The following is a 22732-nucleotide window of genomic DNA, read 5'->3' on the forward strand; positions in this document are numbered from 1 at the left end:
AAAGAAAGAATGAGAGAAAGATGGAAAGAGAGAGGAAGGGATAGAAAAAGAGAGGAAGGTGGGGCTGCTGTTGAGTTAAGCCCCTAATCACAGGCTGTTCTGCATGAAAGACTTACCACCTTCTCTTTGGTTAAAGAGAAAACACATTCAGCTCGCCTCTCCCAGCCCCTTGTTCCCACATCCTCTACATCAACAACTAATGTGCACACAAAAACATTAATTTCAGAAACTCACCCACACAGTCACATACTGTCATGCAAGCACAAACACAAAAACAAAGCTGTCTCTCATCCCAAGGAAATAATTCGGTATCAGGCAATTTTACGGTCAACTCATATTAATGACAGATATGCCCTTCTATTGGCATGCTCAGGTGCTTAATTTGTTAGTGTCAGAAATAGAGAATGTGGGCAAATCCTGAAGCAATGTGGTACTTCTGGCTCCAAGTCCATGAATTGCCTTGGCTCACTCGCTCAGCAGGCGTACCAGATATTAGTCGAAGAATCCAGAAGCTCCATGCGATCCTCTGGGAGGGTTCTAAAACCCACAGTAATAGAGAGGTATGTTTGTCTCCTCTAGACTCAACTTTTCCAGCTGCCGAGGACCCCCCTTGCTCCGTTGCCCACATAGTTTCCAGACAGACTATTGGGTTGTGTGTGGGATCTTAATCTAATGTCGGAACATTGATTTATGCTTGGGTGTCCCACGACCATTAAGGTAACTGCCTGATCACTTTATAACATCCTCCTCTGGTGGTAATTTGGAATCCCCCACCCACCTTGCGATGCAAGCCCCATAACCGCATTATAGCTTAAAATGTAGTCTGAATATCATCTTCCAGCCACTGCAAATTGATTTTATAACTCTTTGACGGAGTCCTGAAACCCTTTTAGTCTGTCTCTCACCTGAGTTTGCCATTTGATCTATGAGAGGCTCCCAACTCTTCACAGGCTCTATCGATCGCCACTTTCTAGCCAGCTTTGCTGTGGAAGGTACAGTGTCACCTTGTAATTCTAAGACTCAATGGTCATGTCTAGAGTTGGCAGTTAATAAAGTTTTGGAATTTTAATCATGAAGTTTTGATCATAGAATTCCGAACACATCATGCATCTACATTTACATTTAAATGTGTTCACATTGTTTCCGGATTCCCTTTTCCTACGCTATATGCAAATGTAAGTATGCATTCTGAAAATGGTGGAATAGGCAAATATGTTAATAACACAACAACAACTTGATGGCAGTAGCTAACTACTGTAGCTAAGTAGCCTGCTAACTTCTGTAACTAGCCAGAAAGCTAGCAAGCAAAGCGAAGTGCTGATGAAGTCACCAACTGTACGCACTTTTGGTAGCCTGATTGTGTCCAGACTGAGAAAAAATCTGCACACAATGCACCTCCTGAGGTGGTCAGACAGATCTGAACACAATCAGACCACAATGTGACTTTTGTGCATCTACAGTAGGGTGACCAGACGTCCTCTTTTTCCGGGGACAGTCCCCGTTTTTGGTGGCCTGTCCCCGGCTGGAGCTGTCCACGGAAATGTCCCCGTTTTTAACTGTGCTTTAAAAATAATACTCCAAAGTGAAATAATATTTTAAGAAAGACTGGGCAACAGAGCCTACCGGTTGACGTCTCAATCGCGTTGTGTTGTTTTGTCCAGCAGAGGGGGCTGCTCGCTACAGCAGTTTCATTCACTCTCCTTCTACTAACTACCTGCTCGCTATAGCAGCTTCATTCACTCTCCTTCTACTAACTACCTGCTCGCTATAGCAGCTTCATTCACTCTCCTTCTACTAACTACCTGCTCGCTATAGCAGCTTCATTCACTCTCCTTCTACTAACTACCTGCTCGCGATAGTTTTAGAGAAAACTGCTGTGGAAAACTCGACCAGAAGCTAGCAAGTATCAAGTGAATCCACAACATCACCACAAACGTCTTTTTAAGCCAGGTAAGTTACAATCGTTTGAGATACTAGCTAATGATGTTATAATGTCACAATGTATTATATAGATAGATTATCTGCTTTATAAGGTTTTAAATAGGTTATGCTAGCTAACATTAGCTATGTCGACTAAGTTATCTAGCTAGGTTAGCTAGCTCTGTCATGGTAACTTAGCTAGGTTAAAAAACGTTCACATGTAAACATGCAGTGGACGGGCTGTTTTGAAAATATGATTATATTAAATTAATGCACAATTAATTATGAGAATATTTATTTGTAGATTACAATGTTAATGGTTTGGCGTTATAATAAGTAGTGTGAAAATATATTTTGAAATTTTCATGGATAACATTAGCATAATGTTTTCTGTTAGAGAGTGGAGAGGAAGGAGAGGAGGAAGACTGGATAGGAAGAAGAGTGAAAGGGAGAGAAGAGGAAAGGTAAATATATGATTACAGAGCCAGCCAATTTATTATTCCAAGCAATGTTTTTGAGATAAAATACAAAAATGAGGCAAGCAATGGGAATCTGTTAACCAAAGTATTTTATCTAATAGTGTACTATTTATTATTAAAGATTGGAGAAGAAGGAGAAGGAAAAATTAAGGGAGTAAAAATAGTGAAGCAAGGAGAGTGTGGAATAGTGGGGTGGAAAGGTAAAGAGAAGGAAAGGAAGAAAGAGCAGGAAGACGAGTGAAGAAAAGAGGAGAAAGATTGGAGGAGAAGAAAAAGTTTGGCTAGCCTTTGTCCATGGAAACCCGACCGTATTCAGTGACACGGTCAAGATGCTTGAAGGCCAGGACCGCTGTGCTGTGGAGTCAGCTGAGGCAAAATTGAGGCAAAATTGACTGCAAGATGTGATGACAACTTCATTCCAGTTTTGGTCAAAGGACTTCTGAGAGAGCAAGAGGAAAATGGAGCCATGTCGAAAGAGAGCTTTCTCAAAACATCCCAATCATTCTTCAATCAAAGCACACAGATAATCTAAAAGATTTTACATTGTCTCCTTTTAAAAAGGAAACCTCAGCGTGTAGAGATCCAGAAGGCAGCACTGCAGGAAATATGCCCCAATGTGACCATCAATGAGGATGCATTGTGTGACGAGGTTACTGGCCTGCAAGAGTTCCTAAAGGGGGGATCACTTGAAGAATGGAAAACATCTGAGACACCGCTTAGTCAGAGATAGAGCACGGTGGTTACCCACTTCAAAGAGAATGACATCCCACACACTAACCTGGCTAGATTAGTGTCTGTTGTCATGTGCTTACCTGGAAGTAATGCACCAGTCGAGAGAGTGTTCTCCCAAATGAATGATATATGGACAGCAGCAAGAAATAGGTTCACTGTTCCTACCATCAAGTCCATGCTTTTTGTGAAGATAAACTTCAACCTTCCCTGCCAGGAGTTCATGGAGAAGCTGGCCAAAGACAGAGCAATCCTGAAGAAGATACATTCTTCTGAGAAATATACAGATTAGGTTGGTATAAGTATATTATGTAGTTACCAATCTCATCATCGTCTTATTTCTTTATTGTGTTGTTAATTATTTCACATATAATATTGTCAGTTTTTTTTCAATTTTGCTCATGTTCTCTTCTGCTCTTATTCTACCCAGACTACCAGGACCACTGAATGGCTGTTCAGATTGGACAGTTCTGTATTGTCTGTAGTGTTTCTGTAACATAGTTGTTTTCTCTATCACAGTGTGCCTGTTAGAGTAAATACATGAAACCGGAATTGTCCCCTTTTGTATTTCATAGATAATAACATTGGATATTTTAATGATATATTGACCGCCGAACTGGAAATGTCCCCGGTTTTAATTTCAGGAATCTGGTCACCTTAATCTACAGTTGAAGTCGGAAGTTTACATACACCTTAGCCAAAAACATTTAAACTCAGTTCTTCACAATTCCTGACTTATAAAAATTCCCTGTCTTAGGTCAGTTAGGATCACCACTTTATTTTAAGAATGTGAAATGTCAGAATAATAGTAGAGAGAATGATTTATTTCAGCTTTTATTTCTTTCATCACATTCCCAGTGGGTCAGAAGTTTACATACACTCAATTAGTATCTGATTGGCATTGCCTTTAAATTGTTTTACTTGGGTCAAACGTGTCGGTTAGCCTTCCACAAGCTTCCCACAATAAGTTGGGGGAATTTTGGCCCATTCCTCCTGACAGAGCTGGTGTAACTGAGTCAGGTTTGTAGGCCTGCTTGCTCGCACACGCTTTTTCAGTTCTGCCCACAAATGTTCTATAGGATTGAGGTCAGGGCTTTGTGATGGGCACTCCAATACCTTGACTTTGTTGTCCTTAAGCCATTTTGCTACAACTTTGGAAGTATGCTTGGGGTCATTGTCCATTTGGAAGACCCATTTGCGACCAAGCTTTAACTTCCTGACTGATGTCTTGAGATGTTGCTTCAATATATGCATATAATTTTCCTTTCCCTCATGATGTCATCTATTTTGTGAAGTGCACCAGTACCTCCTGCAGCAAAGCACCCCCACAACATGATGCTGCCACCCCTGTGCTTCATGGTTGGGATGGTGTTCTTCGGCATGCAAGCCTCCCTCTTTTTCCTCCAAACATAACAATGGTCATTATGACCAAACAGTTCTATTTTCGTCAGACCAGAGGACATTTCTCAAAAAAGTACGATCTTTGTCCCCGTGTGAAGTTGCAAACCGTAGTCTGGCTTTGTTATGGTTGTTTTGGAGCAGTGGCTTCTTCCTTGCTGAGCGGCCTTTCAGCTTATGTCGATATAGGAATTGTTTTACTGTGGATATAGATACTTTTGGACCTGTTTCCTCCAGCATCTTCACAGGGTCCTTTGCTGTTGTTCTGGGATTGATTTGCACTTTTTGCCCCAAAGTACGTTCATCTCTAGGAGACAGAACGCGTCTCCTTCCTGAGCGGTATGACGGCTGCATGGTCCCATGATGTTTATACTTGCGTACCATTGTTTGTACAGATAAACGTGGTACCTTCAGGCATTTGGAAATTGCTCCCAAGGATGAACCAGACTTGTGGAGGTCTATAATTTTTCTTCTGAGGTCTTGGCTGATTTCTTTTGATTTTCCAATGATGTCCAAAGAGGCACTGAGTTTGAAGGTAGGACTTGAAATACATCCACAGGTACACCTCCAATTGACTCAAATTATGTCAATTATCCTATCAGAAGTTTCTAAAGCCATGACATCATTTTCTGGAATTTTTCAAGCTGTTTAAAGGCACTGTCAACTTAGTGTATGTAAACTTGAGCCACTGGAATTGTGATACAGTGAATTATAAGTGAAATAATCTGTCTGTAAACAATTGTCCTCACCAACTTGCCAAAACTATAGTTTGTTAACAAGAAATTTGTGGAGTGTTTGAAAAAATTGTTTTAATGACTCCAACCTAAGTGGATGTAAACTTCTGACTTCAACTGTAGACCTGTCTTTTCAATGCAATCTTAATATTTTGATAGCCTAGGACCTTTGTAGTGATATCATCCTGAGACAGGGTATTTTTAGCTCCTGGGCTGCAGCAAGTACTCTTTGATTGCCTTCAATGGGAAATTACTGCGCTTAACTGCACTGTAATATAGCTGAGTAGACATAATATTATACTCCTCATTCACTGTTTGTTGCTGCGACCTGATTATTGATTGCGTGGTGATGTCGATAGGGGGCGGCCATTCTGTTTAGCCCTACAGTGTGCCTCAGTTCATGTCTGAGAAACAATTCTAAAAACTATCGAAGAACCCACACTACTCTGTTTAACTAGAAGACTTGAGTCGAACAAAGAGGCGTTTTAACCTGGAACTCACCTTCCTGTCCGAGGATTTGGTGGTAAAGACAGGCACACGGCAGGCCAGTAAAAGCCAAAATGGTGAAATGGTCTTCCCTTCATCCTCTGCACAGAACCATCCTGGTGTGTTCTCCTCTCCTAGAAGAAAAGACAACTAGTTTTAATTCCACTCAATCATATGTCGTAATGGCATATACCTTGTAACTGTATTTGTACTTACTGCAGTTGAGCCTTCCAAGTGTGCTCTTTAGGACCTCTTCAAATAAGCAATCGCAAGAAATATGAAATACTTGACTGAACAGTGGACACTGGTCTATTTTCTTGTTTCCAAAACAAAGTGGAACCCGATGAATTGGCTTCAGGTATGTAATATGAATAGGATAATTAGAATTGTGTGTGTGTGTAATCAGTCAGAGCCAGGGGAGATGGGACCAGGTACAGCCCACGCCCAGAAGCTCCATGCTAGGCCAACACTGATTAAGGCCATGGTGATGATCCTTTGTTAAAGAGAAAATAACAGCAAGTATCTGCCCCAGCAGGAGAAAGGCAACCGCTGGTTAATAAAGAATTTGGCTGGCACATGACATCTGAATACCTCGAAGCCACTACAACAGGTGCACCTGCTCGCCAGACACAACACAGATCTGCCAAAATACCTCCATTAAGTAATTTCGTAACTGTCAATTGCAACTAACTAAAAGGCAATTGTGTGTGCAATCAAACAGCTTGTTTTAATTTACTCCCTGTGTCTTGTGCATAACTGCATATATCAATATGCAATAAGCCACAGAAATACAGAGTTGCTGTTTCCAAAGCATTAACATCACAGTGTATCCTAAACACCTCATTTGGTTTGAGATGTGCGACCAGTTAATTTGACAGGGGCAGTTGTTTTTGCTATTTGGCTGTTGCAGTGCAGGTAGAAATACAGGAGACTTAAGGGCCAATTAGTTTAGTTCTGTCTCCCCAACTCATAACATTTCAGATGGGTTTCCCTTAGAAGGACTGGTACACAAAAAGAGGGAGTCAATTTGCAGGTGATACAGTACCTCAAGATGTCGCACTGCTTTTAAACCCTTATTCTCAGATTTTCCATAGATAAATATGTACTGGAGACACGTACATTCAACACCTCTTAACTCTGCATAGCTTCATGTTACCAAGCCTCAGTACAGTACTGAATAACTGTTCATGATGATACACATTTATAACCTCATTGAGATTGATGACCTTCAAAATATGAATCCATTCAGTGATGTTTGGAGAGAGTGAGAGGACAGGGTCAAGGTCAAAGCCCCTTCTTTTGAGAGGCTTTCATATCTGATACTCATTTCATTTCATATGATAACTTATTCCATATTTCTCTGAACCAGTGTGAATAGGAACAATGAAACATTGAGTGTGTCTTTAGAATGACAGAGTTGAGATGTCATTTGACAACAATGCTAAGAAAAAAAAGAGAAAAGTCCAGGCTTTCTTATGAGCCAGAAGAAAAATCATACTGTATCGCTAAAATCCACTAGTCTAAATCACTGAGGGGTGGTATTTATGTTGAAAGTTAGGTTGCAAATGATGATGTACTGTAGCTCCCTAGTGTTGGTAATTTAAATACAAGGGCACATGCGCTATGTCAAAACAATACACCTTAGAAATGGTACAGTATTTGACCAGAGCAACCAGATGAAGTGTTCTGCCAGAGAAGACTACCTGACAAATCAGAGGAGCAGGATCAGACAGATCATCAACTGATTAATCAGTAATGATGAAGTTGGGCTATTTAGTGTTTGCAAAGTATTCCTAAATGATCTCCCTCTGAGATGATCTCTGAGCCTTTCTCAGATAGAGCTCTTCCCAGGGAGGATCAGGGCTATGAGGGTCATTTATTAAAAGGCTGTAATTGAAGGCAGATTGCCCGAAGCTGGTCCGCGTGGGTTAGAGGGTCCACTGATTTCCTTTGCACCTTTATGCTCTGCACCTTTCTTCAGCTAATCATTCAATGAGCATAAACAACACTCCACTACTGTATGTTTGGCAACCAAGTGATTGTTGGTTCAGTAAAGGTATTGGTCCTGCTGATGTTATTTGTTGTGGAGGGTGATATTAAATACCTGAGTATGTCAAAGACTGTGTTACCCATTCTGATTTCCTTAAGTACTGTGTGCATGAAGGGAGGCAGGAGAAAAACAAAATACAGGCATTGTGAAAACACACCCTGCCATTCAGCTTTGCCTGTGTATTAATGATGACAAGTAATGGTGCCTGCCCCTCGGAACAAACAGTAAACACACAACCAGTCTAATGTAGGCCTTAATGAGAGAAAGACAGACAGTCACTTCACACACACGCTCACAACCACACATGGGCATGGGCATACACACATACACATACACAGCCAAAGTCACTAATGAATCCGAGATAATACATTCTATTCACAAAAGACCCTCTATGTCACGTACGTGAGGAGAGACGGACCAAGGCGCAGCGGATGTTGAATTCCACATATTTATTATAAAGTGAAACTTAGCTAAACAAAACAATAAATCAAATAAACTAACAACGAAACGTGACTACGTGGTACACTTGCACAAAACACAAAATAATATCCCACAAACACAAGTGGGAAAAAATGCTACCTAAATATGATCCCCAAATAGAGACAACGATTACCAGCTGCCTCTAATTGGGAATCATACAAATCACCAACATAGATAATAAACTAGAACACCACATAGAAATAATAAACTAGAATACCCCCCAGTCACGACCTACTACACCATAGAGAAACAAGGGCTCTCTATGGTCAGGGCGTGACACTCTAACCCTTTCAGATAGAGCAGAAAGCCAGAGCTCCACATCCAAATATCTTTGTCCCTCCCTCCCTCCCTCCCTCTCTCCAACTGCCATTATTCTGCTTAATGTGTTGTAAACTGAAGCATCATGGCGAAAGATAAACAAACAACGTGTCTCATCAGGTCTGAATGAAAGAGGGAGGAAAGAGAGAGGGGAGCTCGGCCTAGCCACAGTACAGCACTGCCAAATGTGGAAAAAAAATTGAAAATATCAGTTGTGACAGACTACACACCATCACATAAAATTGCTGTCAGGAGCTGCGTTTGGATGTCAACCACTCAAAAATAAAACCTTAGAACCAATACACTAAGGATGGATACTCTGGAGGTAAAACAGTCATCCACTCCAGTCTTGAATGCTGCTGTGGGGCTGGTTCTCTATGCCACCTGGCTGCCTCATATACAACTAAACAAAAAAGAATCCTATAATATGACTTCTATTTCTTGGTTACCCAAACTACCTGGCTACCCAAACTAACGTTTCTTCTCCACGATGAGTCTGGATTTGCCTCTCACTTACGATTTCTAGAAAGCAAACACATTCTTGGTCCCAGAAACCGATGGGTTCGGCCAGAGCCAGCCTACATGATGACGTTACCAACTTTGATACTTTGATTGGTAAGATTTGTTAGATACGTTCCAATCGCTGATGAATTTTCTTTTTACAACGCCCCTCATTTTGAAGTCACACAACAACTTATAGGATGGCAGATTCAGACTGAATGTACAGTACCAGTCAAAAGTTTAGACACACCTACTCATTCAAGGGTTTTTCTTAATGTTTACTATTTTCTACATTGTAGAATAATAGTGAAGACATCAAAACTATGAAATAACACATATGGAATCATGTAGTTACCAAAAAAGTGTTACGCAAATCATAATATATTATATATTTGAGATTCTTCAAAGTAGCCATCCTTTGCCTTGATAACAGCTTTGCACACTCTTTGCATTCTCTCAACCAGCTTCATGAGGAATTATTTTCCAAAAGTCTTGAAGGAGTTCCCACATATGCTGAGCACTTGTAAATTAAGAGGACTATGTAATTTGAAAGATGAGACGTTGAAGATTATAATAATACCGCTTTGATGTCATCATAAAACTCATGTCATGTACAGTTTAAATGTTTATGATCATTATGTTTGATGTACAGTTACAAGATGACATGACGTTATACCCCGGGTTGTTATGAACAGAATGAGCCTATGTTTGTCTCTGTGAAGAAAATTTGCTGTGGCACATGCACCTGAATGCAACAAATGCACAACAAAATGATGATAGGTTTCCTTGAATTGCATTGCAAACGCTGTGCACACTTTGGAGAGGTGTGTGGCCGCTTGGAGACACTATTTAGTCCTCTCTGACCCAAACCCTTGTAATTGTTTGGTCTTATGTTGCACCTACTCCACATTTTCCATCAATATGCTTAGCATGTTACTGAATGTATCCAGAGTATTTTCAGATTTTGTTATCAAGAAATGTGGCATTAAATGTAAAATGCACATAAAATCAACAGTGTAATGTTTGGATTTAGTCTTGTGCCAGGTAAACTGTTGTGTCCTTACCTTTAGTCTAATAATTTCCCCATAATCTCCCTTTCAATTGCTACCATGGATATGCATCTGCTTTTGTAAGAATCATTTCAATTTACCCCTTTCCATGAGTGTAAAGGGTTAAAGGGTAGGTAACATAAACATAACCACATGTAACATATGGATTTGCATGAGTATACACATCAAAATTCCCAATGAAAAGTTATACCTCACTTTTATATTTTTTTAGTTATTACATCAAACCGATCAAAATTCAGAAGAATGCCGAAGTCATGTCGGAAAATGTTTTTCCCGGTGTGTGATGTAATATGGAGGAATCGGCAAGTCAGCCTATTCCCTATAATGTAAAAGCCAACAGAAATAACTTCAAATGTATAACTTGAAATGAAACCAAATCATTTGCATGACTACTTGCAAATGATAAGATTTTCTGCCAAATTGCAAGCAAATACTTTATGAATTTATTGTTACAAATCAGCTTGCAAGGTTGCTAGCCAACTAGGAAACTAACATTAACCCTACTAGCCTGCTAATGTTACGTTAACACTGCATGAGTAAGCCAGTTGCTATCAACACACCTAACTTACAGCTACATTAAAGTAAACCAAGGTTTTGGAAAATCAATAACGGTTATTTTGGAAATACATCCAACCAGTTATCAAATAATGTTTCCGGTATATGCATTTATCTTAGCCAGCAAGCCAGTCATCCAGCCAGCTAAAGTTAGTTATTTTAGCCTGCTAGCTAGCCTAGCCAGCTAACTAGCCTAGCTACCCAACCACAGCTAAGTAATATGACAGAAATCAACACCAACTAGTCTAGCAAAGGCAGGAACCCACAGAAACGCATCACAAAGAAGACAGCAGGGAGAGTTAGCTAATCCAATTAACATATAGTGAGGTAAATCCAAATTAGATAGACTACAGAGACAATAATACAAAGTTGACCAAACAAATTGGAGGGTGAAAAACAAATGAAGAACATACGAAGTACTAGCTAAACAATTAGAGCAGGCAGGAATGATTTTCAACTTTCCTTTTGAGCCAGAGGAAAGCCTGTCAGTGGTGCAGGAGAATTCAGAGCTACATGGAATGGAAAAGCAGAGCAGGATCATGTGGCTCCCACGTGTGGGGAATCTGATTGGTTGTTTACATCATACCTCCTCGTGATTGGTGGATTGTAGCGCACCACTGCCAACACTCGGTCTGTATGGCTAGTGGTTTACGTTAGCCAGCTCGAGCTAGTTAACACAGAGTAGATTCTCCATATGACATTGAGAAATAGTGCAAAACATAACTTTGTTTGTAGTTATAGGTAACCAGATCGTGACTACAGCTAAGTTACTAAGTCTTTGACCACACTGTATTGTTAATTTGATGAGTAACAAATCATGCTTCCTACCCTTAAGTGAGTGCCAGCGCCTACATTCTGATATAGGATGCATTGATGTGTACTGAACCTGTCGCCCATAATAAAGCGAAGTGTGCTGTGGTAAACTGTGCTGTGGTATACTGCATCAGAAGAAAATGTACTGTACTTACTGCTAAAGACCACATTTTTAATTTATTTTTGACTTTTTCTTTTATTTAACCTTTATTTAACTAGGCAAGTCAGTTAATTAAAAGAACAAATTCTTATTTACAATGACGGGCTACACCGGTCAAATCCAAATACACAGACTGTAGTATGACCGTAGCCAACAATTCATTTGTCCTTCATGTAGTTCTTGCCATTGAAAACCGAACAGACACAAAATGACCATTCCATAGAAGTCAAACAAGTCGTTGCAGTGAACTATCAAAAAGCTGCCCCAAAATAACCTTGTCTTGGTCATTTAGGAGTCCTTGTGATTTTGAATAGCTAAACCATTAGCAAGAGAACGCTCAATTGCAGTCATCAAAATGTCAGGCCTTGTTCCCTTGACTTGATCAAATGTAGCACAATGAATGTTGGATAACTGTCTTTAAAGCTTCACCAATGGGACTAGGCCATGGACGATCTGTTCTATTTGGAAGCCTATTAATGTGGTGGGAGTCGGGGTCAATTCCATCCAAGTTCTAATCCATTCAAGAATTGAATAGCATCCTGTGACAAATTGACACGTCCAATTCAACAGACAGGAGTTGAAATGGTGATTGATCTCAACATGGAAAGGTGCATTCAAGCCATTCCACATAGAGGTTTAATTTCTCCGGTTGTGATGTTCTATTCAAATCAGGCTTGTGTTTCAAGTCTTTTGCCGATGATGATTTAATTTGCAGAGTGCAGCAGTCTATCAACCCTATGATACAAAGTTATAGACTAATTAAATATACCAGCGCAATTGATATTTCCTAGAGATCGATGCAAGAGTGGGATTTGTTAATTAAATCCCTGATAATGTATTACTCATCATAAACATTTCCCACTGTTTGAGCACAGTGAGATGTTGAGATAATCTTTGCGGTCTGACAGATTCATTTCGGGGTGTAAAAATTCTAAAGCTTAGCAGCATACAGTGGAGCATGTGGCAACGGCTTTATTGTTTGTATTTGACTCATCATCACTAGGTATCTTTCCATCTTTCTTATCCAATGCTGAATAATTACAACAAAAAACATATAGAAATTGATGTTGCTTGAGCAAGGCAAATAAACGTGCAGTTGCCATAACAACCATAATATGTAACGTGAGCCCTGAAGGAGATACATTGAATGACACCACAGAGGCACAATACTACACTGTAAAGGGGACACTACAGGGCAAAAGAGATCATAAGGACATGGCAAAATGCTCAACCATTTAAGGTTTGAGACTTGCTGCTACTACAATCTGTCCCTATACATTTTAAATTGATGGAGCACTATAACCAAATATGAGTTAAATTGGTACAACATTCTCACTAACAGGTAAAACAATATAACCTCTTACAAGGCATGCCTCAAAATATGTTAATGACTAGAAACAACAATATCATGCACCCACTATTGCAGTGGTTCCCACCGGTGTGCTTACTTGGGAGCGCTAGTGCCTGTCAGATAATACATTAAACGGCACATGGTAAATTGTTGTTGTTGTTTCAAGTCCAGTGTGCTCAGGCTGTTGTTACATTTGTATGATTTGAGGGGTGCGCATCACAAGCAAAGTCATTTGAATCATTTTACTTCTTCTATGAAAACCATTATCATAGATAAGTCTGATTAGGCTTAGCCAGAGAGGTTGAATTTTTAATATATGACTCTTGGCTTAGCTACGCCACAGCCTCTGCCAAAGCTGCAGCACCCCCCTGAAAAATCAGAATAAAAAATGTTAATACAATTAATACATTTAATTTTTTTAAACCCAAAAGTGGTCCTTTTTCCTATTTTACCAGAGCTACATGTTTTTCTTTCTGTTTCAGACTCACAGGACTCTCTAAAAGGGGTACACACAAATACACCATCATGAGTAAGGAACTGTGAAAACTATGAAAATTATTTTAAAAAATACCATATTTTATCTATAAAAAATTGTCACAGAAAATAGATGATTTGCAGTATGGATCAGATGAGATGGAGGTCATTACCAATAATAGGGAAATTGTAGATGTGCTGCAGAATTATATATCCCATCAAGGGGTGCCATGGTTCAAAAAAGGTTGGGAACCAATGCACTAGTGGTCAAAAGGTTTTTGGCGTTCCAAAGATATGGTCCGGTATTGTATTCTGTGGGGTGGAAATACAGTACCATTCGAAATACAGTAATTATTTCCCACCCACAAAATGTTCACACAATGCACCATAATTTATAGTATGCCGCAGTAAAACATTTGGGTATTTTACTGTTGATGTTACAGTATAAATTACAGTTTTCCATTAAATTGTACAGTACTTGAACTGACAGCATGGATCTGAAGGACATCTCTTCTACTTGAACCTACAGCATGGTACAGGGAGCACATGGCCCATCTCCTATGTTCTGCTCCCCGGTGCTTCATCATAGTACTTGTTAGCTGTCAGAGTCTATCTAGAAGATAGCGAAGGAGTCAGGCGCAGGACACAGGTAAGAGTAAAAAAAACACTGTATTTACTCAATACAAGAACGTAACAAAAAATCCCGTATTAAAACAAGGACATAACAGGACATAGAACTCCAACACACGAAAGACAATCACGCACAAAACAGAAAGGGAAACCAGAGGGTTAAATAATGCGATGGGAACCAGGTGTGTAAACAGGTGTGTAAACAGGTATGTAAACAGACAAAACAAAAGGAAAAATGAAACATGGATCGGTGGCAGCTAGAAAGCCGGTGACGTCGACCGCCGAACGCCGCCCGAATAAGGAGAGGGAACAACTTTGGTGGAAGTCGTGACAATACCCCCCCCTTGACGCGCGGCTCCAGCAGCGCGCCGACACCGGCCTCGGGGACGACCCGGGGGACGAGACGCAGGGCGATCCGGATGGAGTCAGTGAAATTCCTGGAGTAACCATGGGTCCAGGATGTCCCCCACCGGTACCCAGCATCTCTCCTCCGGGCCGTACCCCTCCCACTCCACGAGGTACTGAAGGCCTCTCGCCCGATGTCTTGAGTCCATAATGGCTCGCACTGTATAGGCCGGGGCCCCCTCGATGTCCAGAGGGGGCGGAGGAACCTCCCGCACCTCAGACTGCTGGAGAGGACCAGCCACCACCGGCCTGAGGAGAGACACATTGAACGAGGGGTTAATACGGTAATCAGGGGGGAGCTGTAACCTATAGCAAACCTCGTTCAGTCTCCTCAGGACTTTGAATGGCCCCACAAACCGCGGACCCAGCTTCCGGCAGGGCAGGTGAAGGGGCAGGTTTCGGGTCGAGAGCCAGACCCGATCCCCCGATGCATACACCGGGGCCTCACTGCGGTGGCGGTCGGCACTCATCTTCTGCCGCCTGATGGCCCTTTGCAGACGCACATGGGCAGCGTCCCATGTCTCCTCCGAGTGCCGAAACCATTCATCCACCGCAGGAGCCTCGATCTGGCTCTGATGCCATGGTGCCAGGACCGGCTGATAACCTAGCACACACTGAAAAGGTGACAGGTTAATGGAGGAGTGGCGGAGGGAGTTTTGAGCCATCTCTGCCCAGGGGAGAAACACCACCCACTCCCCCGACCGGTCCTGGCAATAGGACCGCAGAAACCTACCCACCTCCTGGTTGACTCTTTCCACCTGCCCGTTGCTCTCGGGGTGAAAACCTGAGGTAAGGCTGACCGAGACCGCCAGGCGCTCCATAAACGCCCTCCAGACTTTAGACGTGAATTGGGGACCCCAATCAGAAACTATATCCTCAGGCACCCCGTAGTGCCGGAATACGTGGGTGAATAGGGCCTCCGCACTCTGTAGGGCCGTAGGGATACCGGGCAAAGGAAGGAGACGGCAGGACTTAGACAACCGATCCACAACGACTAGGATCGTGGTGTTACCCCGCGAGGGTGGAAGACCCGTCAGGAAATCCACCGAGAGGTGTGACCACGGTCGTTGTGGAATGGGAAGGGGTTGTAATTTCCCTCTGGGCAGGTGTCTAGGTGCCTTGCACTGTGCGCACACCGAACAGGAGGACACATAAATCCTCACGTCCTTAGCTAACGTGGGCCACCAGTACTTCCCAGCAAGACAGCGCACTGTCCGACCGATATCAGGATGACCAGAGGAGGGTGAAGTGTGAGCCCAACAGATCAAACGATCGCGGACATCGAACGGAACATACTTACGCCCAACCGGACACTGGGTAGGAGTGGGCTCTGAACGTGACGCCCGTTCGATGTCCGCGTCCACCTCCCACACCACTGGTGCCACCAGGCAAGAAGCTGGAATAATGGGAGCGGGATCTGCGGACCACTCCTCTGTGTCATATATCCGGGACAGTGCGTCTGCCTTAACGTTCTGGGAACCTGGTTTTTAGGAGAGGGTGAAAGAAAAGCGGGTGAAAAACATGGCCCACCTTGCCTGGCGAGGGTTCAGTCTCCTTGCTGCTCGAATGTACTCCAGATTTCGGTGGTCAGTCCAAATGAGAAAAGGGTGTCTGGCCCCCTCAAGCCAATGTCTCCACGCTTTCAGAGCCTTGACAACAGCCAACAACTCCCGGTCCCCCACATCATAGTTTCGCTCCGCCGGGCTGAGCTTCTTCGAAAAGAATGCACAGGGGCAGAGCTTTAGTGGCATACCCGAGCGCTGAGACAGCACAGCCCCTATCCCTGCCTCGGACGCGTCCACCTCAACTATGAACGCTAAGGAAGGATCAGGATGAGCCAGCACGGGAGCCGAGGTAAACAGAGCCTTCAGGTGACCAAAAGCCCTGTCCGCCCCAGCTGACCACTGCAGTCGCACCGGTCCCCCCTTCAGCAGTGAGGTAATGGGAGCCACTACCTGACCAAAACCCCGGATAAACCTCCGGTAGTAGTTGGCAAACCCTAAAAACCGCTGCACCTACTTAACCGTGGTTGGAGTCGGCCAATTACGCACGGCTGAAATGCGGTCATTCTCCATCTCTACCCCTGACGCGGAAAAGCGGTACCCTAGGAAGGAGACGGACTGTTGGAAGAACAGACATTTCTCAGCCTTGACGTACAGTTCATGTTCCAACAGTCGACCAAGCACCCTGCATACCAAGGACACATGCTCGTCGCGTGTAGCGGAGTATATTAGAATGTCATCTATATACACCACTACATCCTGCCCGTGCAGGTCCCTGAAAATCTCATCAACAAAGGATTGGAAGACTGATGGAGCATTCATTAACCCGTACGGCATGACGAGGTACTCATAATGCCCAGAAGTGGTGCTAAATGCTGTCTTCCACTCATCTCCCGCCCGGATACGCATCAGGTTGTAAGCGCTCCTGAGGTCCAATTTTGTGAAGAAGCGCGCCCCGTGTAATGACTCGGTCATACTGGCTATTAGCGGTAGCGGGTAACTGTATGTTACCGTGATCTTATTTAAACTTCGATAATCAATACACAGGCGCAAACCTCCATCCTTCTTCTTCACAAAAAAGAAACTCGAGGAGACGGGTGAGATGGAAGGCCGAATATATCCCTGTCCCAGAGATTCGGTGACATATGTCTCCATAGCCGCCGTCTCCTCCTGTGACAGAGGATACACGTGACTCCTGGGAAGTGCAGCTTCTACCAAGAGATCTATCGCACAATCCCCCTGTCGATGGGGTGGTAATTGAGTCGCCTTCTTTTTACAGAAGGCGAGTGCCAAATCGGCATATTCGGGGGAATGTGCATGGTGGAGACCTGGTTTGGACTTTCCACCGTAGTGGCACCTACGCACCTCCCTGAGCACTGACGGGACCATCCCTTGAGAGCCCTCTGTTGCCACAAAATAGTGGGATCATGCGAAGCCAACCAGGGAATCCCCAACACAACAGGGAACGCAGGAGAGTCGATTAGGAAGAGACTAATTCGCTCCCTATGACTCTCCTGCGTTATCATAGTGAGCGGAGCTGTGACCTCCCTAATTAGCCTGACCCCAAAGGACGAGTGTCTAAGGCATGTACAGGGAAGGGAACATCAACAGACACAATACGGTTCCCTAATCTCATAGCAAAGGAACGATCGATAAAGTTCCCAGCTGCGCCTGAATCTACTAGCGCCTTATGCTGGGAACGCGAGGAAAACTCGGGAAATTCTATCGACAACCACATGTGTGCAACAGGGAGCTCTGGGTGAGTGGTGTGCCTACTCACCTGGGATGACCCACCAGTACTCCGCCTGCCACCTCTACCTCCTGGGGAACCCCCCCAGCACCGAACAGCAGTGTGCCCTCTGCGGCCACAGTTGGTGCAGGGAATGGTCCCCCCTCCGGTCCCCCTCGTTGCAGCGCCTCCCAATTCCATAGGCGTTGGATCAGGAGCGCTGGGGGATGGAACTGGCGGACCCCGATCAGGACGTCCGCGGGAGGCCAACAGGTTATCCAACCGGATCGATAGGTCTACCAGCTGGTCCAGTGGAAGGGTGGTGTCCCTGCAGGCTAGCTCCCGACGAACATTCTCTCGTAAGCTACACCTGTAGTGATCGATCAAGGCCTGCTCATTCCATCCCGCGCCGGCCACCAGAGTTCTAAAATCCAGCGCAAAATCTTGAGCGCTCCTCATCCCCTGACGTAGATGAAATAGGCGTTCCCCCGCCGCTCTCCCCTCCGGGGGATGATCGAATACCGCCCGGAAACGGCGGGGGAACTCCTCATAATCATCCAACGTCTGACCTTCCCTACCCCAGATGGCGTTGGCCCATTCCAGGGCTTTACCGGTCAGACAGGAGATGAGGGCGCTCACTCTCTCACGTCCCGAAGGGGCTGGCTGGACAGATGCCAGGTAGAGCTCCAGCTGGAGTATGAACCCCTGACACCCGGCAGCTGTCCCATCATATGCCCTCGGGAGCGAGAGCCGAATCCCACCGGATCCTGATGACGGAGAGGTGGACATCACGGTAGGTAGTGGGGAAACCTGAGGAGACGACACAGGGTTCACGGGAGAACCTCCTCACTCCCATCGGTCCATGGTGCTGCTGAACGTGCTCCTCCATTTGAAGCGGAGGGCTGGCTGCACCTGCTGACTCCATTAGTTTGGTGCGTGATTCTGTCTATCTAGAAGATAGCGAAGGAGTCAGGCGCAGGACACAGGTAAGAGTAAAAAAAACACTGTATTTACTCAATACAAGAACGTAACAAAAAATCCCGTATTAAAACAAGGACATAACAGGACATAGAACTCCAACACACGAAAGACAATCACGCACAAAACAGAAAGGGAAACCAGAGGGTTAAATAAGGAACATAATTATGCGATGGGAACCAGGTGTGTAAACAGACGAAACAAAAGGAAAAATGAAACATGGATCGGTGGCAGCTAGAAAGCCGGTGACGTCGACCGCCGAACGCCGCCCGAACAAGGAGAGGGAACAACTTTGGTGGAAGTCGTGACATTAGCAGTGGATTAAAGATGCTCTGGAACGTTGGTGACTAGTAAGTGTTTTTTAAACCTCACATTTTGGGCTGGATGTGTCAATGTTTCGTTCATACAGACATCATCTATGAGCAGAATTTTTTTAAATCTCAATTAGCCACGAAATCCCTAGTTTGAAAGCGACTGTTTACTGGAAGCTGTGCATCGCCATTTTCCCCCACCTGGGCCAGCCTAGCAATTCGAGTTCGATCCAATAAGGTTCAGCTCTTCGCTATTTGAGTGACAGCTAGTGAGATGCACACACAGCAGAGTGAGAGAGAGAGAGCAATGACGTGGTGCACATATCTGCACATATGTGACATACAGTAGTACACCATTTTGGGGAACACTTTTGGGTTGTGAGCACTACTTTCAGAACTACTGGCTAAAAAGTATACATAACTACTGGAGAATCTCTTTCAGAGGGCATCTTAGAGTGTGTGCCAGGACGGTCAAGCCACATTCCACTCCTCAGGCATTGTCTATCAATCGGCTGCTGCGGAAGAGGAGAGTCTGACACACTTAGAGATAGCAAGGTAACCGCAGGCCACAGCCCCCTGCCTGCCCTCTGCTCCCTGTGGTGGGACTGATTGCTTGTCTCAATCATCCTTTCCACCCTTCCATCCCTTTCAACCTCTCTCTTCTTGCCTCTATCCACTCCTCCGTCTCTCTGTCTCTGGCGCCTCAACTCCTCTCACTTGTCTGCTCTGCTTGTGTGGGCCGTCAAATCAGCAGTCCTAACCTTGCCTGGAAAGGCTGGAAGTCTATACATTGAAATAGTAATGAATTATTCTGCACAAAATCAACCTACTAATTATTAGGCTATGTGTCTGGCGATGTTATTGTAGGACCCTCTTAGAAACAGTAGTCCCAATTGAAGTGGCATAGGAGATGCTGCGTAACACGTAGCTTTCCTGAGTTCTGAGTGTGCTGCAGCACCACTGTTGGGCAATTGTGGACATGTGGTCCCAAGGTGACACAATTCGAGAGCTTGGGACTATAAGGTTATAATTGGCAAAATGTCATTATTGGCATTGCCTTGTTCTGTTCAATGTTCTCTGCCTATGTATGTATTCTAAATACCCCAATTCATGATATTAAGTACAAAAGATTACAAGACAAAAATTGGTGTCACCATTCAAACCAATAAGGGTTTGGAACTTTAAAGCGAATATCTCAGAATCATATTTTTGCAGATAGAACCTTATCAGCCCATGCTCTCAAAGTTTTTTTTACTGGAGGCATCTGTTCTATATTGTGTCTGTGATGCAAGGCCTAACTGCTGGACGCATCCAAAGTAAAAACCTCTACATCAACAAACTTTTCATATCTGGCAGACATTCCTACTGTATATATAATGTATGTGCCCAAGACAAATAGCTACGCTACAAGACAAATCATGCTATTAATGTGCTTCATGTTGTACCTCGGGCATACAATTATGTTCCTGTAGCTTAAGTGTAAGCAATGAGATGTGATTGATGTGTTTTGAAAGTACACTTTGGGGATAGCATTTGGCAAATTGGCACTAAGCGTATTCTGTGCGGTACAGTAAGGAGTGTACATGAAAGCATACCTGAGGGATATAAATGTGTTATAGAAATGGGGGGTTATAACATAAACACTGGTAGCTACAAGGCTGAGTCTGGCTTCAAAATGAGCTTTGTGATGTTTAATAGCTCACTAAATCACGCATTTGAGTGTTTGCTATTTGGGGCATCAGCCATTTGGAGACATTTTGGAGCAAGGCACCCCTCTCTGTCCATACAGGATACAGCTGAGTAGAGTTCAACTGCTGATTGAAATAGAAATGACCATGAAATGACAGGAGAACCTAGTGACGGCAGGCCATCCGTGAAATTACATCAACACCTCCCTTATTGTAATTACATTTGGTTAAATGGGAAAGCAAAGTGGGGTGTAATGCAATTAACATGTAATTGACATCCTGGCCGGGTTGATACAAATCTATTTTGTTCACACTGTAGCCTCAACAATGTCTCAATGGATTTTCACCTACATTGCCTATCATAAATAGCCCCTTGGATTTCTTCACATTATATGTTGTTACAAAGTGGGATTAAAATAGATTGAATTGTCTTTTTGTTTGTCAACGATCTACCCAAAATATTTTGTAATGTCAAAGTGAATTTTTGTTATCATAAATTGTATTGACACTAATAAAAAGTACCTTGATTTGATAAGTATTCGCCCCTTGAGCCAATACATGTTAGAAAGAGCTTTTGCAGCGATTACAGCTGTGTCTTCTTGGGTAAGTCTCTAAGAGCTTTGCACACCTGAATTATGCAATATTTACCCATTATTCTTTTCTAAATTCCTCAAGCTCTGTCAAGGTGTTGGGGATGATGGCTAGACAGCAATTTCCAAGTCTTACCATATATTTTCAAGCAGATTTAAGTCAAATCTTTGTCACTCAGGAATATTCACTGTCTTCTTGGTAAGCAACTGCAGTGTAGATTTGGTTTTGTGTTATAGGTCTGGTGTAAAGAAAATTGAAGCAGGTTTTCCTCTAGGATTTTGCATGTGCTTAGCTCCATCCCGTTTATTTTAATCGGTCTTTGTCAGTCTTTGTCGATGTCAAGCATACCCATACCATGATGCCGCCACCACACCATGCTTGAATTTAAGGTGGCAGTTACTCAGCGATGTGATGGATTTTCTCCAAACATAAGATGTAGCATTTAGGCCAAAAGGTGTATTCCTTCGCCATTACTTTTTTTCCAGTATTACTTTAGTGCCTTGTTGCATACAGGATGCATGTTTTGGATGATTTTTATTCTGTAAATTCCTATCCTATTCTTTTCACTCTGTCAATTAAGTCATTATTGTGGAGTCACTACAATGTTGTTGATTCATTCTCAGTTTTCTCCCGTTGAACTAGCTGTTTTAAAATCACCTCATGGTGAAATCCCTGAGCAGTTTCCTTCCTGTAATGCATTTCAGTATAGAAAGGACAACTGTGTCTTTGATGTGTCTGGGTGGTTCAATACATAATCCATAAAATAATTATTAAATTGGCATGCTTAAATAAATATTAGATGTCTGATGTGTTATTGTTACCCATCTACCAATCACTGCCCTTCTTTATGAGGCTCTGGACGAGCTCCCTGGTCTTTGTAGTTGAATATGTGCTAATATGTGTGACCTTACAGATGTTGTGTGTAAACAGGGCAATCATGTCAACCCCTATTAAGTCCATGTTACTTACTTTGTAATTTGTTTAGCCATATTTTACTCCTGGACTAATTTAGGCTTGCCTAAACAAAGGGGGTGAATACTTAAGCAATGACTATATTTTAGTTATATCATTTTTAGTCATTTGTAAAGATTTGTAGGATTTTCTTTTCACTTTGACATTGTCATATTTTGTATAAAGTGTAAGAACACAACATGGCCAAAGGTATGTGGATGCATGCTCGTCTAACATCTCATTCCAAAATCATGGGCATCGATATGAAGTTGGTCCCCCCTTTGCTGCTATAACAGCCTCCACTCTTCTGGGAAGGCTTTCCACTAGATGTTGGAACATTGCTGCGGGGACTTGCTTCCATTCAACCACAAAAGCATTAGTGAGGTCGCGCACTGATGTTGGGTGATTAGGTCTGGCTCGCAGTTTGTG

The 22732-nt window shown here is 43.2% G+C and overlaps 1 protein-coding gene across 6 annotated transcripts in view; it reads right to left on the reverse strand.

Annotated features, from left to right (window-relative positions):
- The window catches only part of LOC139535716 (rho guanine nucleotide exchange factor 10-like protein), a 155762-nt gene that overhangs the window by 75447 nt on the left and 57583 nt on the right, over positions 1-22732 (reverse strand). For all 6 annotated transcript variants that reach the window (XM_071335429.1, XM_071335427.1, XM_071335428.1 and 3 more), the window contains one exon: positions 5762-5880. In XM_071335429.1, coding sequence (XP_071191530.1) covers positions 5762-5880 — 119 coding nt within the window. The remainder of the gene's footprint in view (positions 1-5761; positions 5881-22732) is intronic.

The sequence above is a fragment of the Salvelinus alpinus genome, chromosome 12 (assembly GCF_045679555.1).
Source record: "Salvelinus alpinus chromosome 12, SLU_Salpinus.1, whole genome shotgun sequence".
Lineage (NCBI taxonomy): Eukaryota > Metazoa > Chordata > Actinopteri > Salmoniformes > Salmonidae > Salvelinus > Salvelinus alpinus.